The 19899-nt window shown below is 37.7% G+C and overlaps 1 protein-coding gene across 1 annotated transcript in view; it reads right to left on the bottom strand.

The window, feature by feature from the left end:
* Positions 1 to 19899, bottom strand: part of EDIL3 (EGF like repeats and discoidin domains 3) — a 242611-nt gene that overhangs the window by 160175 nt on the left and 62537 nt on the right. The window contains exon 2 of the mRNA XM_066569157.1: positions 14385 to 14513. Coding sequence (XP_066425254.1) covers positions 14385 to 14513 — 129 coding nt within the window. The remainder of the gene's footprint in view (positions 1 to 14384; positions 14514 to 19899) is intronic.

Genomic DNA, 19899 nt, shown 5'->3' on the forward strand with positions numbered 1-19899 from the left:
CCCTTACAGCCCTCATCTTAGTTAACACATGGAGAAAACCAAGGCAGCTTCAAAAAGCTGATTTTTGTTTGATTTAATGTCAGTTCAAATTGAGTTTGACAGAACTGGATACTTGATATGAACTGGATGCTTTATATATCTAGATAATGGTAATATAATACACTGAGATTTAGCTCTTAGAAGTATTTTCCTTACTGGGTTCTCAGGGTTTTAAGTCTTTATCCACAACCAGGGACCCGTTGCCAGCATTGATGTCGCCACTGCCTGTGCAAATGAAGATCTTGTGCTAACACAGGGCTGCAAAAACTTCTCAGAAGCTTTTCTCAGGTGTATCTAAGTAGTTAACAATCTTTAGTAATGATGAAAACTTCTCCTTGCTACAGTAGGAATGTTTTTCGTTTGTACTGTGCCAACAGGAGAAAGGTGGTTAATGTAGGGGGAAAACACACCTGCCACAAGAACATGGTTTTGGTGTGCAGAACTAAACTGAAAAACATGGTTTTCAAAATCTGAAAATGGTGTGGCAGTGTTTCATGATGTCTTTTAATCACCATTAGTACTTAGACAAGTATATTCTGCTGAGTCCCATAATACTCAGTGTGGGTTCTCACTGAGAATATAATTTTCATCTTTGCTAAATGCAAGTTGCTGGAACTGAGCTTCTCACCCTTTCTAAATCTCTAGTCACTGCAACTGCTGAATAAATTAGGAAACAAGAAATGGTTTTTTAATGTAAATATGGATAACATAATAATATGTTATTATCACGTCGGAGAAGAAATGGACATTAAGTATCTCAGTTCTTCAGCACATTTCTAATAACATACTGCCCTTTCTTCAGGTACATAATTTCTTGTCACCTCCCCATTGATGGCTTTTGCTACAGCACATCTGACAGTCTGGGGACTGACATACTATTTATTCTTCTTGCTTTTTTTTTGTTTGTTTGTTTTGTTGTTTGTTTTTTTTTGTTGTTGTTGTTGGTTAGGTTTTATAATGGTTATTAAATGTTCATTCATAACCAATTCATTTGACTTTAAGTGTGCATTTGAAGCTGAAGCTGCCGCCTCCAGTCTGTGTTGGAAATGAGACAAAGGCATCACCAACCAAATGAGAAAAAAAAATTTTCTGCCCTGTTTTTGTCTGCATTGTGAAACACATCAGACTACATGAAAACTCCTAAGTATGTTTAGAAGGAACAGAAACTCTAAGGCAGCTGCCACAGCAGCAGTTGTTTTTTCCTCTCTATTTTTCCCTACACCTGCATTTGGAAGGACCAGTTGAGCAAACAGAGTCAACAGAAGCCAAACAATTATTGCTGTTCAAAGCCATGAGGAGCTACAAAAAAAATACTGGCTGGGATTTAGAGAAAAGACTCTGGAATTTACAGATATCTTGGACTTCCCCTCTGAAACTCTGAATCCACAGGCACATCGCTCCCAACCCTGTCTTCCAGACACCTTATCCTATGCAGGATAAATATCTGCAAGCCTGGAACTCCTTTCTGTGATCTTTTTTTTTCTTTTTTTTTTTTTTTCTGGATAAAAGCATCAAAAAATTGCTTAACCCAGAAGACACACCTTTCTGCAACAACCTGTATTTGTGTGGATACAAAGGGAAAGGGCCACAAAGAAGAATTTTCTGTGAATGGAAATGCATTAGATGAAGCATCTCCATGAGGATTTGGAGTCTGAGCTTCTGTATCCTGCTGTCTATGCAGAAGATGGCAAAGCTAAATGTTCCAGGATATTTTGACCACTTTTGTTAGTCTGTTAGGAGGTAATTTTAGGGCACCAGTAAGGCTAGGAGAATTTGGATTGTTCAGCCTGGAGAGGAGGATTTGGGGTGACCTCAGGGTGGCCTTGCAGGGCCTGAAGGAACCAATGAGAAAGATGGAGAGAGACAATTGACGAGGGCTGGAGGGAAGGCAGCCAGGGAATGGCTTCAAACTGACAGAGAGTAGGTTTGCACCAGATATTGGGAGGAATTTCTCCCCTGGCAGGGTGGGCAGGCCCTGGCACAGGGTGCCCAGAGCAGCTGGGGCTGCCCCTGCATCCCTGGCACTGCCCAAGGCCAGCCTGGACACTGGGACACTGGGAGGTGTCCCTGACATGGCACTGGATGAGGTTTCAGGTCCTTTCCAAACCCCAAGCATTCTGTGGTGCTATGTTCAGAGTGGCTTGGATATGGGCAGGCAAACAAAGCAGATTGTATATGCACGTCTCATACCCGTCCATCTGAAAAAAGAATAAAAATTAAAACCTTGCGTGCGTTCATGCAGATTGGAATTAGATATCTGTCAAAAAGCATAGATCAGAAGAGTAGAGCTACATATATTTGCACCAATTATGCATGAAGTGACACTTAAACTGAACAGAATCATAAATACCAAGGAAGCTGAAGTGTGATTTTTGCCAAATCGTGACGGTCTTGAAATCTACCTCACTCTTTTCCTCCTTTCAGGGACAAAAAATTAAGGTCATCTCCAAGCCAACCTTTTGAATTTTCCAGTCTTCATAATTCCCTGATTTAGAGTGTTGCCATTCCAGTGCATGTTTCAAAGTGAAGATGGTATTGATAACTTGAGAGTTTGTACCTCAAATTAGCATTCTAATATTATAGATATAGCCACGGGGGAGCAGCTGAAACATTAATTTCAATCTCATTGATTAATTTCTTCTAACGTAGGAAATAATATATTGACTCTCCTAACTCATGGTGCAATGTCAGTTTCTCAAGCAGGTGTTCAGCTCAAGTAATGCACATGAAATACTATCTCTGCAACCATAATTCAGCATGATGCCTCATGCCTTAAAAATTCTGGTCATTAATATAACATAAATATAAATTAATTATTATTAATCATTAATTTATAGCATCATCAAGTAGGAGAAAGCTGTACACCTGTGATACAACCCGAAAAAAACCTCTCAAAATCAGTTATCTATAATTTGAATTATTCATATGCTTCAAACAGTCAGGATTTCACTCAAGCCCTCATTATCCTCATCACCCACGAGTGCACAAAAAGATGAGCACGTGGCACGTAGTGCCTTTTCACCCCAAAAGAACCATCCCAGATAATTTACTGGGTAAATGAAGGAGGAAAAGTGGGGGTACTTCAGCCCTGCTATTAACACCTGACAAGAACAGGTACAGCACAGGCACATCTGGCCAAACAGCAATAAATCCAGACCAAAACTAAAACCCTGAAACGGGGTAGGAAAAGTGGACACCCCTCCTGCATTTTTCTTCCTGTGATTTTGACTGATAATTTTCATAGCTAACTATTTTTTATTATATAATTACCCTAGTTTCTTGATTCCTTGCAACAAAATGGGAATTAATTCTGTCGCCGAATAGGAAAAAAAATTCAGCCATAGACTTTTATGAAGTTCCTGTAATTACACTTATATTTGGGGGAAAAAAAATAAAGAAAAAAGAAACAACGACAAACCATTCAAGAACTAAATAATTTAGTTATTCCCCTTAGGAAAATGTGATTTTTGGAGTAAATTAATCCCTTGCTGAAAAGAGTTAAAAGGCCTGATCTTATCCATATCAGTGTAATTCTTCTACATTCATCTAAAATTGTAGAGGTTTTAGGAGAGCAACAGTGAGCTACAGTGCTCAGTATAGTAAAGAATAAGGTTTATTTGCTCAAGACAATACTAGTTTTATCTATTCCAGTTTAAAATCTTCAACAAGTTCATTTATTATTCTGGAACTGGAAAAAAAAAAATTGTAAGAGAGCAGATATATCATTCCACAGTATTTTAAATGCTTAAGGGAATTTTGCATCTGGATGATGAACACCAAAGACCCTTAAGCAAGTGACTTAACAGAGATTTTAAATTAAATAAAAGAGGAATAAGCACAGAAAGGAGTCAGATCAGAGAATTATGCAGTGAAGAGAAATTTCTGAGCTACTAAATAGCAACATTTCCCAGTTAGAAACATTAAATTTGGGTAATCTTGTTCTTCTGCTTCTGAAAGGAAGTTTTTTATTAAAGAAGAAAAGCAAAAGCTGAACTATTGTATCTGCATTTTTTTAGTAGCAAAGATGTATTTCCTTAATTCATTACTTAAAAACAAGCAAACATACATGGAGAGAAAAAAGTAAGAAAAAGTGATGCCAAAACATGATGTACTTTGCTCTGCCTAATGAGCCATTTATATAAATAGTTTTGAAAAAAAAAATTCTGGTAAAAAACTTAAAGAGGGAAAGGAAAAAACAACAATAATGTCCATCTGTCTCTGGATCCAATATTCAGCTTTTAATTTGTGTTTCTTTTACTCTGGAACCAAATTCCATTTAGAGCTTGCATTCAGTTCAACACCACCAGGTTTTCCATCTGATCATTTTTTCCTAAGAAGTATAAAATCTTCTAATCTGAATCTCCTAGGATGCCAGAATTAACATCTCATTAAAGACCAATTTGCTTTTTCAGCTAAAGAATCAGCTTCCTTCTGGCATTTTTATTTTTTAGCAAGTTGTTTCCATACTGTTGAGTCACACATCCTTCTACATAAAAATCCAGGAGAAAGCTATATTACATAAAATGGGAAAACAAACAGAGGCAGTGCTTCAAGAACATTTCTTGAGTCAAAATGTTATCAGAAATTATGTTGTCTGGTCTCTTAAAAACCACCAAAACTGTTTACTTTGCATTAGCCAAGAAGCAAAAGGAACAGGAAAATAAAGCTACTACCCCATTGCTAGCAAAGCCAAATAGTAATTAATCCTAATCATGATGATACTTAGTGATCCCTAATCTGTAAGAATTAGTAATTCCTAATGATTGGTGTATTTCAAAAGTACAAAAAAGTCCTGCAGTAATTAATTTCTCTGTAACTGGATAGGAACCTGAAGACCTCTAGTATTTGTTAATGATGATGGCATGCATTAAAAAAAAAAATCTGGTAATAGAAAATGTAAAATAGAAACTTAAAGGTAGTAACAATTGATTAGGAACAATAAGATAGATATGGTTTCCATGTTTTAATAAAGATAACTATAATAATATTAAAATAGAATAACAATAACAATAACAATAACAAAACAGCAATATTAAAAATAATAAAAATAAAATAATAATGAAAAATATACTAATACTAATACTACTACTAATAATAATTTTTAAAGTGGTGAGAGAACCATTTTAAACACCAGGACAGGGACACCAAAGAACAAAGTCAACATGACATGGAACATCACAAGAAGCAGCCCAGCAGCTGTGTCAGCAGTCCTCTGAACCACTCCAGAGGTACTCATGGATGTGAAAATGTGCAGGATATTGTGTACCAGAATATTTATTTCATTAGATCTTGGTGTGTCGTGTACTCTGCTCTTTCAACCTGATGCAGCTGCTGCCCACCAAAGTTGAATTATTTGAACACCTCTCTTTCCAGGCAATGCTAAGAGCACCTATCCAAAGAGCAATTTTCCCCTCAGCATGAGCTCTACAGATTTTTATGTGCAGCCTATTTCACTGGCAGATCTGACAAAACACAACTGGTTTCTTCTACCTGCTTCTTTTGAAGCTGGTTTAAAAAATATATAAGGCCATAGACATAACACATTTCTGAGGAAAACTTTTTTTTCTTTTTTTTTTTTCTTTCTTCTTTTTTTTTTTTTTTTCCTTTCTCTTCTTGACCCAATAAAACAGGGCAAAACCTCATGGAAATGGACCTGGCTCACCAGAGAGGAGTCCCCTCCAGTACACACAGCCCAGGCAGGTGCAAATTTTGTTTCTGCAGCACCCTGCCTTTAGCAGGCTCTGTGTACTTGGAATTTCCAGTTAAATAACACCTGGATGGAAAGCCCAGAGCTCACAGTTTGTCACAGTTCTCCATGACCTGTATGCATGCTTTTCTGAGTATTTTTACATGAAAATCTTGGCATCAGTGCTGCAGCTTTCAACCAAAACATGATGCACTGCTGAGTCCTTCATCCCTCCAGCTGAAAGCAGGGCCTGGGGATGTGTCTTGGCAAATACACATCCCCCATGCTCACAAACTTTGTTTTTCTTTGCAAGGTCTCATCCTGAGTGGTAGGCCTATCAACAAGGGGCTGGTTGTTTTCCATTTGCCCTTTTAATTAGATGCATAAAATCTCCTTCCGAGTGGACAACTGCTCACCCTCTAGTGTGTGGCCTTGACAGTTTGTACCTCCAGATAACAAAAATGTGCAGGCAGAATAATAAAAAAAAAAGTGATATGAATTCCAGCATGGGGTTCATTCAACAGAGCATTTCTCATTCAGGTTTTAAAGTTTTCACTACCCACAAATATTGCGCATGGTCACATTGACCAGCGGTACCACGTAGGCTTTTAAGGCCTGTCATGTGCTTCAAAATGCTTTATGAAATAAATATTCTGATGAAACCCAACAGAATATTAAGCACCTTTTTTTACAAGTGCCAGCAGCATTGTGGGATGTGTTAGGAAGAGCACTGGCAGCAGGTCAGTGTGGGTGATCCTTCTCTTTGCTTAGCAAAGGGACACATCTGCAGTGGCGTGTCCAGGTCTGGGTCTCCACAGGACGAGAGGCACGAGGACATTGTGGAGCAGAGGCACACCAAGATGGGGAAGGAATTGACTGCAGGATCCTTCACACAAAGAGGCACCAAAAAGGGCAAATTCGAGGTGAAGAAGTCATCACCCCACTCTGCTCAGCTCCTGTTGGGTCCCTCCTGCAGCCCCGTGCCCAGGTGTGGTCCCTGCTGTGCCACACAGAGCTGGGCAGGCTGAGAGGCTGCAGGGAAGGGCCACAAAGAGGATCCAAGGGCTGGGAAATCTGACCTGGGGGGAAGGAAGGCTGAGAGAGCTGGGTGTGCTCAGCCCTGAGGAGAGGAGGATGAGGGGACACCTCAACCTGTGCTCCTCTGGTTAAAGGTGGCCCCAGAGTGTGACCGTGTTCACAGGGATGAGGGACGAGGATGAGGGAAGAGTTGAGGATCTGACTCCATCTTTCAGAAGGCTTGATTTGTTATTTTATGATATATATTAGATTAAAACTATACTAAAAGAATAGAAGAAAGGATTTCATCAGAAGGCTGGCTAAGAATAGAATAGGAAAGAATGATAACAAAGGCTTGTGGCTTGGACTCTCTGTCCGAGCCAGCTGGGCTGTGATTGGCCATTAATTAGAAACAACCACATGAGACCAATCCCAGATGCACCTCTTGCATCCCACAGCAGCAGATAACCATTGGTTACATTTTGTTCCTGAGGCCTCTCAGCTTCTCAGGAGGAAAAATCCTAAGGAAAGGCTTTTCCATAAAATGTGTCTGTGGCAACAGAGGAGGGGGAGACTCCCTTTGTGCACGGAGCCCATGGAGGGGACCAGGGCTGAGGGGTCCAAGGGACTCTGCCTGGGCACAAGAGGAAACGTTTTCCCCATAACAATCAACCACTGGAATCATCTCCCCAGGCAAGGGATGGATTCCCCAGAACTGGATATTTTTAAGATTCAGCTGGACAATGCTCTGGCCCATCTTGCCTGGACTATGATTTTGCCAAGGAAGTTTGACCCAGATGATCCTTGAGGTCCCTCCCAACCTGGGATTCTATGACTCTGTGAACTCCCAGTTTTGCACCCTCTTCACCAAGTGTGACTCAAAACCTTATTCTCACAACGGATATATTGCAATCAGCATCAAAGGCCATTTTTTGGGCAGAAATATTGTGAATTATGACTTACAACATTTTCTGCCCTGCAATCAATGCCATTTATCAAGCTATTCTGCTTGCATGCATTCAGACCATTCAATTTAGATTTTTGTGGATTATGCGCTCTTCAGGCTACCCAAAAACTAAACATTAGGACCTAATTTGTCAAATTATTTTTATTAATATGTATTGATTGCTTTTAACGGAGCTCCATAACCTCTGAGAGCATCTTGATTATGTGATAATTTCTGTTTAAAAAATGTGTTTTGCAGTTAATTCCACATAAAATTAAAACACTGCTGTGCAACAGAAATGTGAAGCCCTGGGGTTTAGGCTTCAGAATAGAGCACTGAGAAATGCCCTCAACATGCTGAATAATTCTTCTGCAAGGAAGAATTGTTTTCAATCCCTCCCCTCACCCTCTCTCTCACTCTTTTCCCAGAAGAAACTACCCTTTAACCATGGAACCTGATTATTCTTGCTGAATTCAAATAAACACAGGCCCACCTCTCCTCTGATGTTAATCTTCTGTTAGCAGCAGAGCCATTGAAATGGTTTTTGAGAGTGAGAAGATCAGCAAGAGGAGAGCAAATGACTTTGCAATTTTTTCTTCAAATAATGAATCACTAACAAGAGAAAAGCACGACAGCTCACTGAAGAAGAATTCACAGTCGTGTGGTAAAGTCTTCCTCTTGACAATAAGAAACGTGGTGAATAAGTCACCTTACATAAATTTTGTTAATATAGGAATAAATATAGCCAGTTTGGGTGGCGCTACGCCCAAAGCAGTGACAACAGGTGGTGAAATCTGGAGTCCAAACTGTATTTCCCAATATCCTGGGCAATCTGCAAAGGACTGTGCTGCACTAAGGAGAGGAGTGCCAGCAGGCCAAGGGGTGTGATTATTCCCCTAAAATCAAACAGTCAGGCCTGGAGAAGAAAATACAAATAAAGACACCAGAGCCAGGGACTTCTCAGTGGCACCCAGTGACAGCACAATGAGAAAAAAAAAAAATTTCATGAAATTACACTTAAATATATTTGGGCTTTTGGGGTTTTTCCATTTGTTTCCTTGCTTTTTTTTTTGGCCTGTGAAGGTGATCAAACACATGGCACAGGTTGCCATGAGAAGCTGTAAAGTCTCTATCTCTGGAAATATTCAAAACTCAGCTGGAAATGACCCTGAGAAACCTGCACCCTGGGTCATCCATGAGAGGTGGGGTTAGGCTACAGACCTCCACAAGTGCCTCATATCTTCAACTATTCTGATTTTGGGAGGGCCAGTGCTATAATTTGCATTATTTCAGGCTACCTTATTTACAGCTGAGGTGAATACTTTCATGTCAATTGCATACAGGGTGCACATGACAGTAAGTAATTGGAATTCTTTGGTAAGGGTGGATTAATTTCACTATTTCTACCTTGAAAAATCCATTAGTACACATGTTTAACGTGTGGTGCAAGCAACCCTCCTTAAAAAAAGGACAAAACACACATTGTAAGGCTATAAAAGCATCTTTGCAATCATTCAGTCATTTCTAATCATGGCATTGAAAAGCATCTGCAAGACTGGCAGGAAGTGAGTGACAGGACTTTCATCTGCACTAATTTTTTTTCCAGAAGCCCTTGTCCTGTCAGTGCAGGGGTCAGGAAAGCAAAAGTGGAGACTTGGGTTGTGCAAATACAGCCACAAAGCAAACAGATCAGAGCACTCTGGGCCTAATCCATTTTACTGAATTTTTATTTAACAGCATGAAAAGGGAAGAACTGCTTTGATTCCTGTGTTTCTGGCTGAGAGACAGCAGCTGTCAAAGAAATAGTTTACTTTGGGTACTGGGAAGGCTGAACTGATTATGGAAAACTGCAATGTGCCAAGCAAGGCACCCCACGATCACTTAATCACTTGGAGGAATAAAGATGCCATGGGAAACTGGCATCTCTGGCTCACCTTCCAACTCTTCTCCCTTCACTCAGCCTCCATGCTGCACTGAAACCCAGCTTCCCTTGATCATTAACCACAAGATCATTAACTTGCCTTTCCACCCTTCCAAAATGCACACAGGCAATTTTTTTCGATAATGTTTTTCAATAATGAGATCCTCTCAGTGAGAGCTGACATAAAAGGTACAGACACTTTCCAAAAGGATGCTGGCAGCCCATTTGACATCTGGTTTGGTTTTTTTTGTTTTTTTTTTTCACTTAAATAAACTAAACATGTTCACCAGTTTATCCTCTCAGACAGTTATTGAATTTCAGACTTGGAAGATCAAAACCGAGGAGTTTTAAGGTGCTCAGATTTCAAATATGAACATGGTCAACCCATGGAACACAGTCTCCTTGCCTTGTGGCATAATAAAGTGAATAAACTCTTTTTCTTGCCATTAAGGTTGTGTTTCTCCCCCTGTTTTCCCTTATGCACACACTAAACCAAACAGGAGCAATTTTTATTTCAAAGAAAACTCCCCCCAGTGCCATTTTATTGATCCCCTCGTGTGCTGTCCATGGCTAATTAGTCACCCAGGTTGACAGGCAGCACATTAAGAGTTTTCCTGAACAGAATTCATTAATTACTCCTATTAATTGTCTGTAACAGTTGTTGTTTATTGCATTTTGATATTTTACATGATTCCTGAGAATGACTTGTGAGTTGTTTAAAAGATGTAAAATCTGCCAACTACTCTGTAACGCATTTCAATGCCAATATCAATTAATTGAAAAATATTTTGTTTCAATTTAGGTTAAAATTACTTTCCATATATGTAGGCGGGAGTCTGCTGAAGAGTTAACTTGGACCATAGTGTTCCTATTATCTTTGGAAAACATCCTGCTATTTGGAATGTTTGATATAATCACCTTTTATCTGTTTAGCCAAATCCTTTTTCACCTCGCTGGAGGATGTGCTGTACTGAAAACAACTAAAACACACATTTTTCCTACCTTTCTCTATCTTATCCTCTGCCAGTTTATCAGATATTTAAAATCTGTTACAGCACTGAAAAACCTCTGCACAAATAGGGTGATATTACAGATCTACCACCTCATCTCAAATCTTTTAGCACAACTAAGTTTGGTATATAAATACACATAGGAAATAAAGTGAGATTGCCACTAACAAAAGAGTAGGGTCAGAATGGGAATAGCAATTTAAAATATGCAAATTACTCTCACAGGAATATTTTATAAATTTTTATAAATTTTTATAAATTTTATAAATTTTTATAAATTTTACGCACACTAAAAGCTACAGGGTCAGAAAAAAAAAGAAGTATGGCAGAAAAGTTATATTTTTCCATGGGTAAATTTATAAAAACACATAATTAGTTAAACTTATTAGCTTGAAATTGGTATTATTATGAATATCAGGTTATTTTAAATTTTATTTCTATTAAGATAATAAAGGAAGTTGCATTCTGGAGAATCCATGCAGCTCCCAAACTGTCTGGAGTATTTGTTGATCTATCTAGGGAAGACTTCTACCTATTTGTTTGATCTTCCTGGGTACTTGTATGCATCTATTTTTTTCCCCCTCTGCATAGTTCATGACTTGCTGTCTGAATGTGACTGCCTTTTATTTACCCACATTAATGCATGATTAAGTAAAATCCCTGTTGTCTTTTACTGTGAAAATCCTCCTGTTTAAGGTATGTCCCTTGAAAAATTTATGACTTCCCAGCAGGTGCCCAGAGTTCAGCAGTGCATCCTGTCACTGCACAAAGTCTCTAATGAGGGGGATGCAGACAACACCAAGATGCTTTTGAATTTTTTTTTTAATTTTCTGTGCAGCCCTTTTGAGGGAGACAGAGTGGCACAGGCCCTTCTCTTTGTTGTTTTTTTTTAATTTTATTTTATTTGTTTTGTTTTGTGGGTTTTTTTTTGTTTGGTTTTTTTGTTTTTGTTTTTGTTTTTTATTGTTGTTGGGGTTTTTTTGTGTGCTTGGTTATTTTTTCCTCACCCTCCTCTTTTCTTCCTACATGGTACCCCCTGACATCCTAAACACTAATTTTTGACTTAGCGTTTTCAACTGCACAGAAAATTGTCAAGAAGGCTTTTTTGAGATACGAGGGATTAAGAGATTAGCTTTTGGGCTGAAACTCATTAAAAAGCCAAAGAGAAGCAACCTTTGCTGGCATTCCGTCTTAATTCATACATCTAATAAACACTCTTAGTAAAAGTGATCAGTCAGGGTCATGCACTCCTGGGCTCCTCTAGACACATCTTACATTATTTTACTTTAGGCACTTCAGTATTTGAATTAATGGAGCTGATTGACTAACAGCTTACACTAATCACCATTATTTTCATAGAAAAAAAATCAAACTATTTTCTTGAAATGCCTTTTTTTTTTCCCAGTGGCTTATATGACTGTGTACAGGGTCACAAAAAGCAGAATGATCTTTTACTAAAAAATAAAAGATTATTTTAAAACCTATTTTTAATAGTTTTTAACAAGGCTAGAACTGAATCCATGCATGTAGAAAACAAGATAAGCACGACCTAAATTAACATTCTGGATTTTAGTTACTGTAGGAATATTAAAGAGATTCTTTGTTTAACCAATGTTGACCAGCAGATAGTCCCCATGGATTGCAAACTAGAAATGCAACATCCTGCTTCTGTAACTGCTGTGATTGCCACACATTGTCAAGTTATTTACTTAAGCTTTAGTCTGTTTACCAAAACGAGTTTTTGTTGAAGTGCTTGAAGATTTTAGTTAAGTATATGTGTATTTTTTAAAGCCCTATTCATGCTCATCTGCTAATTACAGTGACAATTATCGCAATATGATTTTTTTTTCTCCAGATTCAGTCATGTTTGGCATCCTCCCAGTCATGTGCAATGCAATATCTCCTGCCAGCCAACTACACAGTAAATCCAAAATTTTCCTGAAGTGAAGCCATGCCTATGTTGTTTTAGGGTAGTACGACATATATCCGTAGGATAAATTCAAGCACTGATAAAAATTATGGAAAAGGGACGGAAAATAAGATTTGAGGCAGTGTTTCCTGGCTTCTTGTGAGGGCAAAAAGCACCTCCTTCTGCAACTCAAAGTTTTAAGTGGCAACCAAATACAACAACATTTTAAAGTCAGAAAAAATTGCAGTTGGTGTCTGAAGTTGATCATTCTCCCACAGGAACTAGCTCCATTTCTTTGCAGAAAGTTTTTACCTGAAAATGAATCAATTTAAATCCAAATTCCCTTAAAATTGCATGGTGGACACTTGGAATTCCCTCTAAAAAAACAGCAGCAGCACCATTTTCAGGAAAGGAAATTAACAAAAAACCTCATAAAAAGAATAGCCCTTTATTTCTGGACTAAGTTCTGCTCCCTTTACCCCATGGCTGCGACACAATCCACAGAACAGTGAACCCCTGGTTCACTCTGTGTAATTTTTTTAAAGCATATTTATTAAATTAAATAATTATTGTTAAAAAATGAGAACCACACAGATTTAGGACAGTTGCAGTGTTGAGCCCAGCCGTGACAGTTCTATCATTTTTCTCTGTAAACATATTTTTGTGCCTCCTTTGGGATAATACAAGAGCTCAGTTAACTTTCAGTGAGCTGTCTGCCTCCACATTTTCCTTCAGATTCTCATTTTCTCCTTAAGTTTTCTTAACACAGAGGCCTGACCTGCTGGATGTTTTGGATCTACCACTCAAATTTAGGTTTACTTTGAGTCAAGTGCGCATCACAAAATTTCAGTACATTTGACTTGTGCTCTATGGACTCATCTAATGATCAATTAGAGCCTCCAAATGGATAATTATTTTGAAATTCAAACAAGTGACCGCTATGTGTTATTCTGGTTTTGTGCTATGCTGTTCCTGTCTTCATTTGCATGAGAAATTAGTCTTTACTATGGACATTGGAATAAAACTATCAGAAATGAAGATTTGAAGGGCACTTGTTGAAGAAGGATATGTAGAATTGACACAGAATTATGTACAGTTATCTAGAATTGATCTTTGAAAAATGTCGGTGATGTTGAAGTCATCATTGTGGACATTTTTGTTGACCACTGGACTTTTCAGAGTACTTATGTACTGCAGATGCCATTTCAACCTCATTACATACCTTTCAACTGTTTATTATTATTAGAGATGCCTATGGCACAGATATAAGGTTAAAAACTCCAATAATGATCAACATAAGGACCCCACTGATGCCTTGGGATTTTAGCTTTTATAATTTTCATGTATTTGTGATCCTGCAGTTCTTTAGTGTGTAACTCCAAACTCCACATTCAGTGTCAGCTGCTGCTGCTGCCCCATTTTGGGCAGACACAACAATTCCTCTCCAGGCCTGGCAACCAAGGACACCTCACTGCCCCAGGGCCAGAAATGCAAACAAAAGGGAGTTGGGTGGGCAAACTTGGGGTAAATGCCTTCATTACCTGAGGCTGTAATTGTTAGATTAACCCCCAATATGCAAATGGACCAAACTTATAACAGTGTGAAAACTTGTGAGTCCATTTTTGGATATAACCCCTGGATGGGCTTTGCCAGCCCAAAATGTTCCTGAAGGCCCTTCAATAAACAGAAATGCTTTTTATTTTCATTTTTTCTGGCCTCTGTATTAATGTAGCCCCAACAAGGCCTCACCACCACCACCACCACAAAAAACACCACGGACGGGATCACTGCTTGAGCAGCCACAGGCTCACAGGCCACTGGAGACACTTCATCAATTTCATTTAATTTTCACTTACCAACCTCCACAAGGCTGGAGCAGTTGGGATCTGTGAAACCCTGGGGACACTCGCAGGAGTAGAAGTTGTCATTGAGCCCTGACAGGCAGATGCCGCCATTCTGGCAGGGGTTGGAGTTGCACACATCCGCTGTGGGCACAAGGGAAAACAAAGTTTTTGTAGAAAAGATGCCAAAAATTACCCATGGGCTCTAAACACATCAGATTTTTGGTAACTAAGTACAGAAAGAAATTATGAACTCACATGTCCTTTGAATGACTTTTGGCTGATTCAGTTTTGTATTTATTTAACAGCACAGCTCCAGGTAATCATCTATCCCTAATCGTCCATCCCATAAAATGTGGTTGTCTTAAACTCAATCCATTTGCAAAAGACAATGGCAAATGGTAATTTCTTTATTTTTTTCTAACCTGAAGACTCTCAGGATATCTACAGATTTCATTCTGTTACCAATGGGATAACTAGAAACAACCCTAAAGGACACCCCCGAGGCTTTGGCCAACTTTAATTTAGTATTTTTTCCCAGATAGTTTCTCTTACATCTACATATATTTTTATCTATCTCACTCCTCCTCTTTTAAGGCAGGTTTTTGCTCTCTACTGCTCAGCATAGCATTTAAAAATGACAGTATATTGTGCACTAAATGCATCTGAAAGAACGATCTACAGGTAAAAAAATATTAGAGAACAGGTACATGGTTTTCTGTGGGGTTTTTTAATTGAAAATTGCCAGGTTTTTTTCCATGTAATTGAAGAGTTTTACGGAAATTAATTTGGTTTATGTCAGCAATACAATGTCAGCAATTACAGCATGTTTTGGATTATTTTGTTGGCAAACTCAGCTCAGGATTTCAACACTTTTCTTGCACATGGATTTCAGATTAATCCTTGGCGTGAGAATTTACATGTAAACATTGTTTAAGAAATGTAGGTGATGCAACGAAAATGCCTTTATGAATTCTGTGGATCAGTTGCACAGAAAAACTGGAGTTCTGCAGTAGTTTGCTGGGTTATTTGTAGTTTTATTTAATTTTTTGTCAGCTTTAGGGTGCCTTCATGACATAGAGAGCTGTCATGCACTTGATATTGTTTTGTCTTAAAGACTGTCCAGCTGATGGAGAAGCAAAGCTATTTTTGAGAACAGTAAATGGTATATTCTAACTGAATTTAAATAAGCCAAGACTTCTCATTTTCTGCTTTTGTTGCATTATTGGGGTAGAAAAGGATGCTTGTTTATTACTTTATGGGGATTAGGCAATTGGTTTTGAAAGAACAGCTACTATTAAATGAATTCTCTCACAACTGTATTCCCATACCTCTAATTAAATTAATAAACTAAATAGCATCTGCAGCAGGAACGCTTAGTATGCAAATCCGCATGGATATTCTGATTAAAATGAGAGAGGATATTTTTGCCACATATTTCCTGATTTGGTGTGATTCTGATTTCAATAATGCCGTTGGCATAAGAGGCAAAAAGACAAAAATGCATTTTGAATTTGCAAATTCTACATTGAATGACAAGCAGAATTCACACAAAATGTTGCATTATATTTCCAAAAACTGAAATCTCCTGAAATGCCCAAAGTGTGGACAGTCAGCTGCGTGGTTTTAATTTGCCTGAAAATTTGTGTTGGCTTTTTCAGCCTGAAATAAAGTGACCTGACCTGCAGTTTGGGATTAATAAAGCAGATGTTCTCCTCTGTTAACAGCCATTTATTTCCATGTTCAGGAAATAACTGCACTAATTGCTCCTTTGACCCACCACTTTGGCCTGTCACTCATTGGTGTAATTTTTGTAATGTCATTGTACCACAGAAATCTCAGAAATAAAGTGAATAAAGAACACATCTAAAGAGAATGGGTTAAAGAAAACAACAAAATAAAGCAAGCACAGGTAACTAAAAGTTCCCAAAAAAACCCAAAAACCCTCCAAAAAAACCAACCAAAAAAACCAAAAAATCCAAGGCAAAAAAAACCCAAATCACCACAAACAAACAAAATGAAACAAACAAAAACCAACCAACCAAAAATACAAGAAAAAACAAAACAAAACTGAAATGAAACCAAAAACAAACAAACAAAAAAAAGCCAAGCAAAACCCAGCTTATCCTGTCTCATTCACATAATGTTAATGAGGATTAAAGAGGAAAAGTCTTTCTGTAAACAACAGTGGTTAAATAATATCATAGTACAAAATCAAATATGATGGAGTCAGAGAAATGAGAAGCTGCACAATTCTACTTAAGAGGAGGTACCAGGCTGTGCAAACATTGAAACTTAAATTGTCAAAAATCATGTAAAATATTATCTCTGTTATTTTTAGTTTATTGTCTGTGAAATGGTGCTGAACAAAATAAATATCGCCTTTGAATCAACAAAATCTTCCTCAATTTTGATTTTGTGCCTCTTGAGAGGACGTTCATAGTGAAATATTGAAATATAATTTGTTATACATTCCATTGGGTTTGATGAACAGAATTTGATTTTGAAGTCTCTGCTATTAGTAAGAAAAGCTGACATGGGTGCATTTTGTCTTAACACAACTGATAAAGGCATTTGCTCCCATTAAAATGCGACATCCTCTTTTAGCACTACACTGGTTTCATAATTTAACCTGGGAGATTTTGTGAATGGAAGAGTAAAATAAACCCAAGAAAGGAAATATATAGTTTACAATAAATATTGCAGGAGTCTGCTCTGTTGCTGATGGCTTTCCATGGTGATTGGCAAGATGCTGTTTGTGTAACAGACTGTGTAATTTGACAAATTTCTGCAAATTAAACAAACACTCCATGAGAAATTAAATTATTTGAAAAAAAAATCTAAAGACTAATTACTATTGCACTTTTATTAAGATATTCTGAAAGGATTCCAGTAAGATTCAATGTCGAATAAAAACAGTCATTTATGTTTGTCTCTCCTCTGACTAACCTTGTGCTTTTCTTTACATGACCTCTCAAGTGTAAAAGTGTCTGAAGACATTACATAAACCTTTGAGACTCATTTAGTATCAAAGGATCCTAAATTTGTGGGATTTTAAAAATTATTATTATTGTTTTTCTGCTCATATGTCGTTTCTTCATAACATTTTGAAGTCAAATTAGTTCTTGAGCAAATTGTCCATCCTCTGCTTGGGAACTATGGTTGGTTAAGAATTTAAAAAAAAAAAACATGACAAAAAGAATAAAATCAAAGAGATCCATGCAAACTCAAAAATAGAATTTTAATTAAGAACCTTCCCTAATTCTCCAAACTCAGGAAAAATTATGCAGCAAAACTCAAATGAAATGCTGATATATTTGCTCTCTAATAATACCTAGGATATTTTCTTTAAGAAATATGATGTTTTTTAGTACATAATGAATAACTCAACCAATGAACATAAATCTTTTTCATTAAAAGCATCCAGAGAAAAACTATTCTGCAAGTCCATCATGCTCTTTTCCATGTGTTCACATAACTACTTTTAAGCCACATGCTTTTCAATAAAATCCTGAATATACAAGTATTGCCCCTTTCCACAAGCAGGTAGTGGTGGGGAGTTGGGTAGAAGTTGTACACCCACTCTTTGCTGAACTTTATACATTTATATAATGTATTTTTGATCCCATAAAACCCCATAGAAACAAAATATTGTGTGATTCCTGACTCAGGAGTTTAATTCCTTGCTTGACAGCAGAGGACAGCCTGAAAGAAGGAGCCCAACCCTTGTGTGTATAAATAATGCAGCACTCTGTGATGCTAACAGTTAGCCCATCAATCCTTGTCAGGAACAGAAATTCACAGTTTATGAAAACAACTCTTGTGATGTGAAGGCTGAAGGAGATGAGCAGAGGGAGAAGTTCCATCCCTCAACCACCTGCACCTTCATAAAGCACTCACTCTAAAAGCAGAGAGACCAGCCAGCTGCCCTTATTATACTCTAATTAATTTGCAGTGAAAAAAAAAATTAAAAAGATGAAAAAGAATTATTTAATCCTACTGAAAGCTATTCACTATTTAATGTTACAGTTTCTGGGGCAGAAATACCTGCCAAAAGCTAAGGTATCCAGAATTGGGCCTGAGAGAAGCATTCCAGTCCCCATGCACAACATCATTAGCCTGAAATGGAGACAATTTCCCTCAACTATAACACCTAGAATGATAACTATTAGGCTTTCTGGCAGAACTGCTGTTCTGAGAGACATCTGCCTGAGACAATGATATGATGATAAAGAAAGAAACCTGCGTTAAAAAAATCCCGTGGATTCACATTTCAAAACTGTAATGATAGAAGTGATTGAATAAGGACCATTCTGGTGTCTGGGCCACGTTTCCTTCTATAATTTAAAAATAGAGCACATTCTGTGAAACAGCAAGTGTGCATGGAAAAATTCAACCCTCTTTATTCTTTCATGTAATGGGCATTAAATATAAATATGAACACATTGAGTATATATTATATAATGAGGCAGTGAAATTCACAGCAGCTGATACTGAGGTAAATGTGCTGATGCTGTAGCTGCAAAGAGAATGGCATATGAGGTTATGATGTTAGACACACAGATTTTTAGGGAGACATGATGCTCTTTCCTGGTATTCTATACAGTGTGTTCTTTAAAATTCAACTTTTGGTTCCACCATTGATGGGAAGAGGAGGGCCATCATTTCTGCCTAAAACAGCAGCCATAATTGCACTCAATTTCCTATGTGGCTACAAGAAATATGGCTTATTTTACAAGCTCTTTCAAAAGAAATAAAAATAATGGCCATTCGCTTTCACAAGAATAAAACTTGTTCCAAAAGAGAAATCTCCAGGCAGCACCAAAAAATGAACAGCCCAGGAAACAGCCAGTCAACAGAAATCTGGTATAGATATAGCAAAAATAAGCACCAGTTCTGAAGCTAAGAAGAGCACCTAAGCTCCAGAAGAAGACTGAGAAAGTACTTGGCACCTGTAGCATTCTCATTTTAAAATCAGTTTTCAGAAAAAGAGCTTTAATAGTTTCCTGATTTACAGAATCATTTCCACAGTGCCCAACTTCACATCTATTTCTCCACAGCTGAAGCAGAACCATAAATCATGCTGAAGACACACCTGTGCAGAGATGCAAAGTGTGAACAGAGAAATAGATGAGCTCTGCAGTTCTTTTTAAGAAATTTGTAAGCTGTTTCTTCAGATTTTATGGCAAGGCAGCTAATTTGTTTCTCCTAAGGTAAAAAAGACAGTTGGAATAATTAAATTGTCTCACTTATTATTTGAAAAATAAGGTTTCTAGATACCAATAGCTCATCTACCTCCTTCTGCTTCTTTCCTAGGCTGATTTGCTTACTATGTAGGTAGAAAGTTCAGGTAAATTTTTGGCTAGAGCACTCCTAGCAGAGTGTCTAAATGGTTATAGAAAATGCATCAAGCAATAATGTCAACTGTAAATGTCCACTTGCTGGACAACAAAACTAGAGGAGAATGTAAATATCAGAATAAAATTCATTATTTCATCACAGGTCTCATGAAAATCACAGTGGCTACTTC

Source organism: Molothrus aeneus, chromosome Z (genome assembly GCF_037042795.1).
Source record: "Molothrus aeneus isolate 106 chromosome Z, BPBGC_Maene_1.0, whole genome shotgun sequence".
NCBI lineage: Eukaryota > Metazoa > Chordata > Aves > Passeriformes > Icteridae > Molothrus > Molothrus aeneus.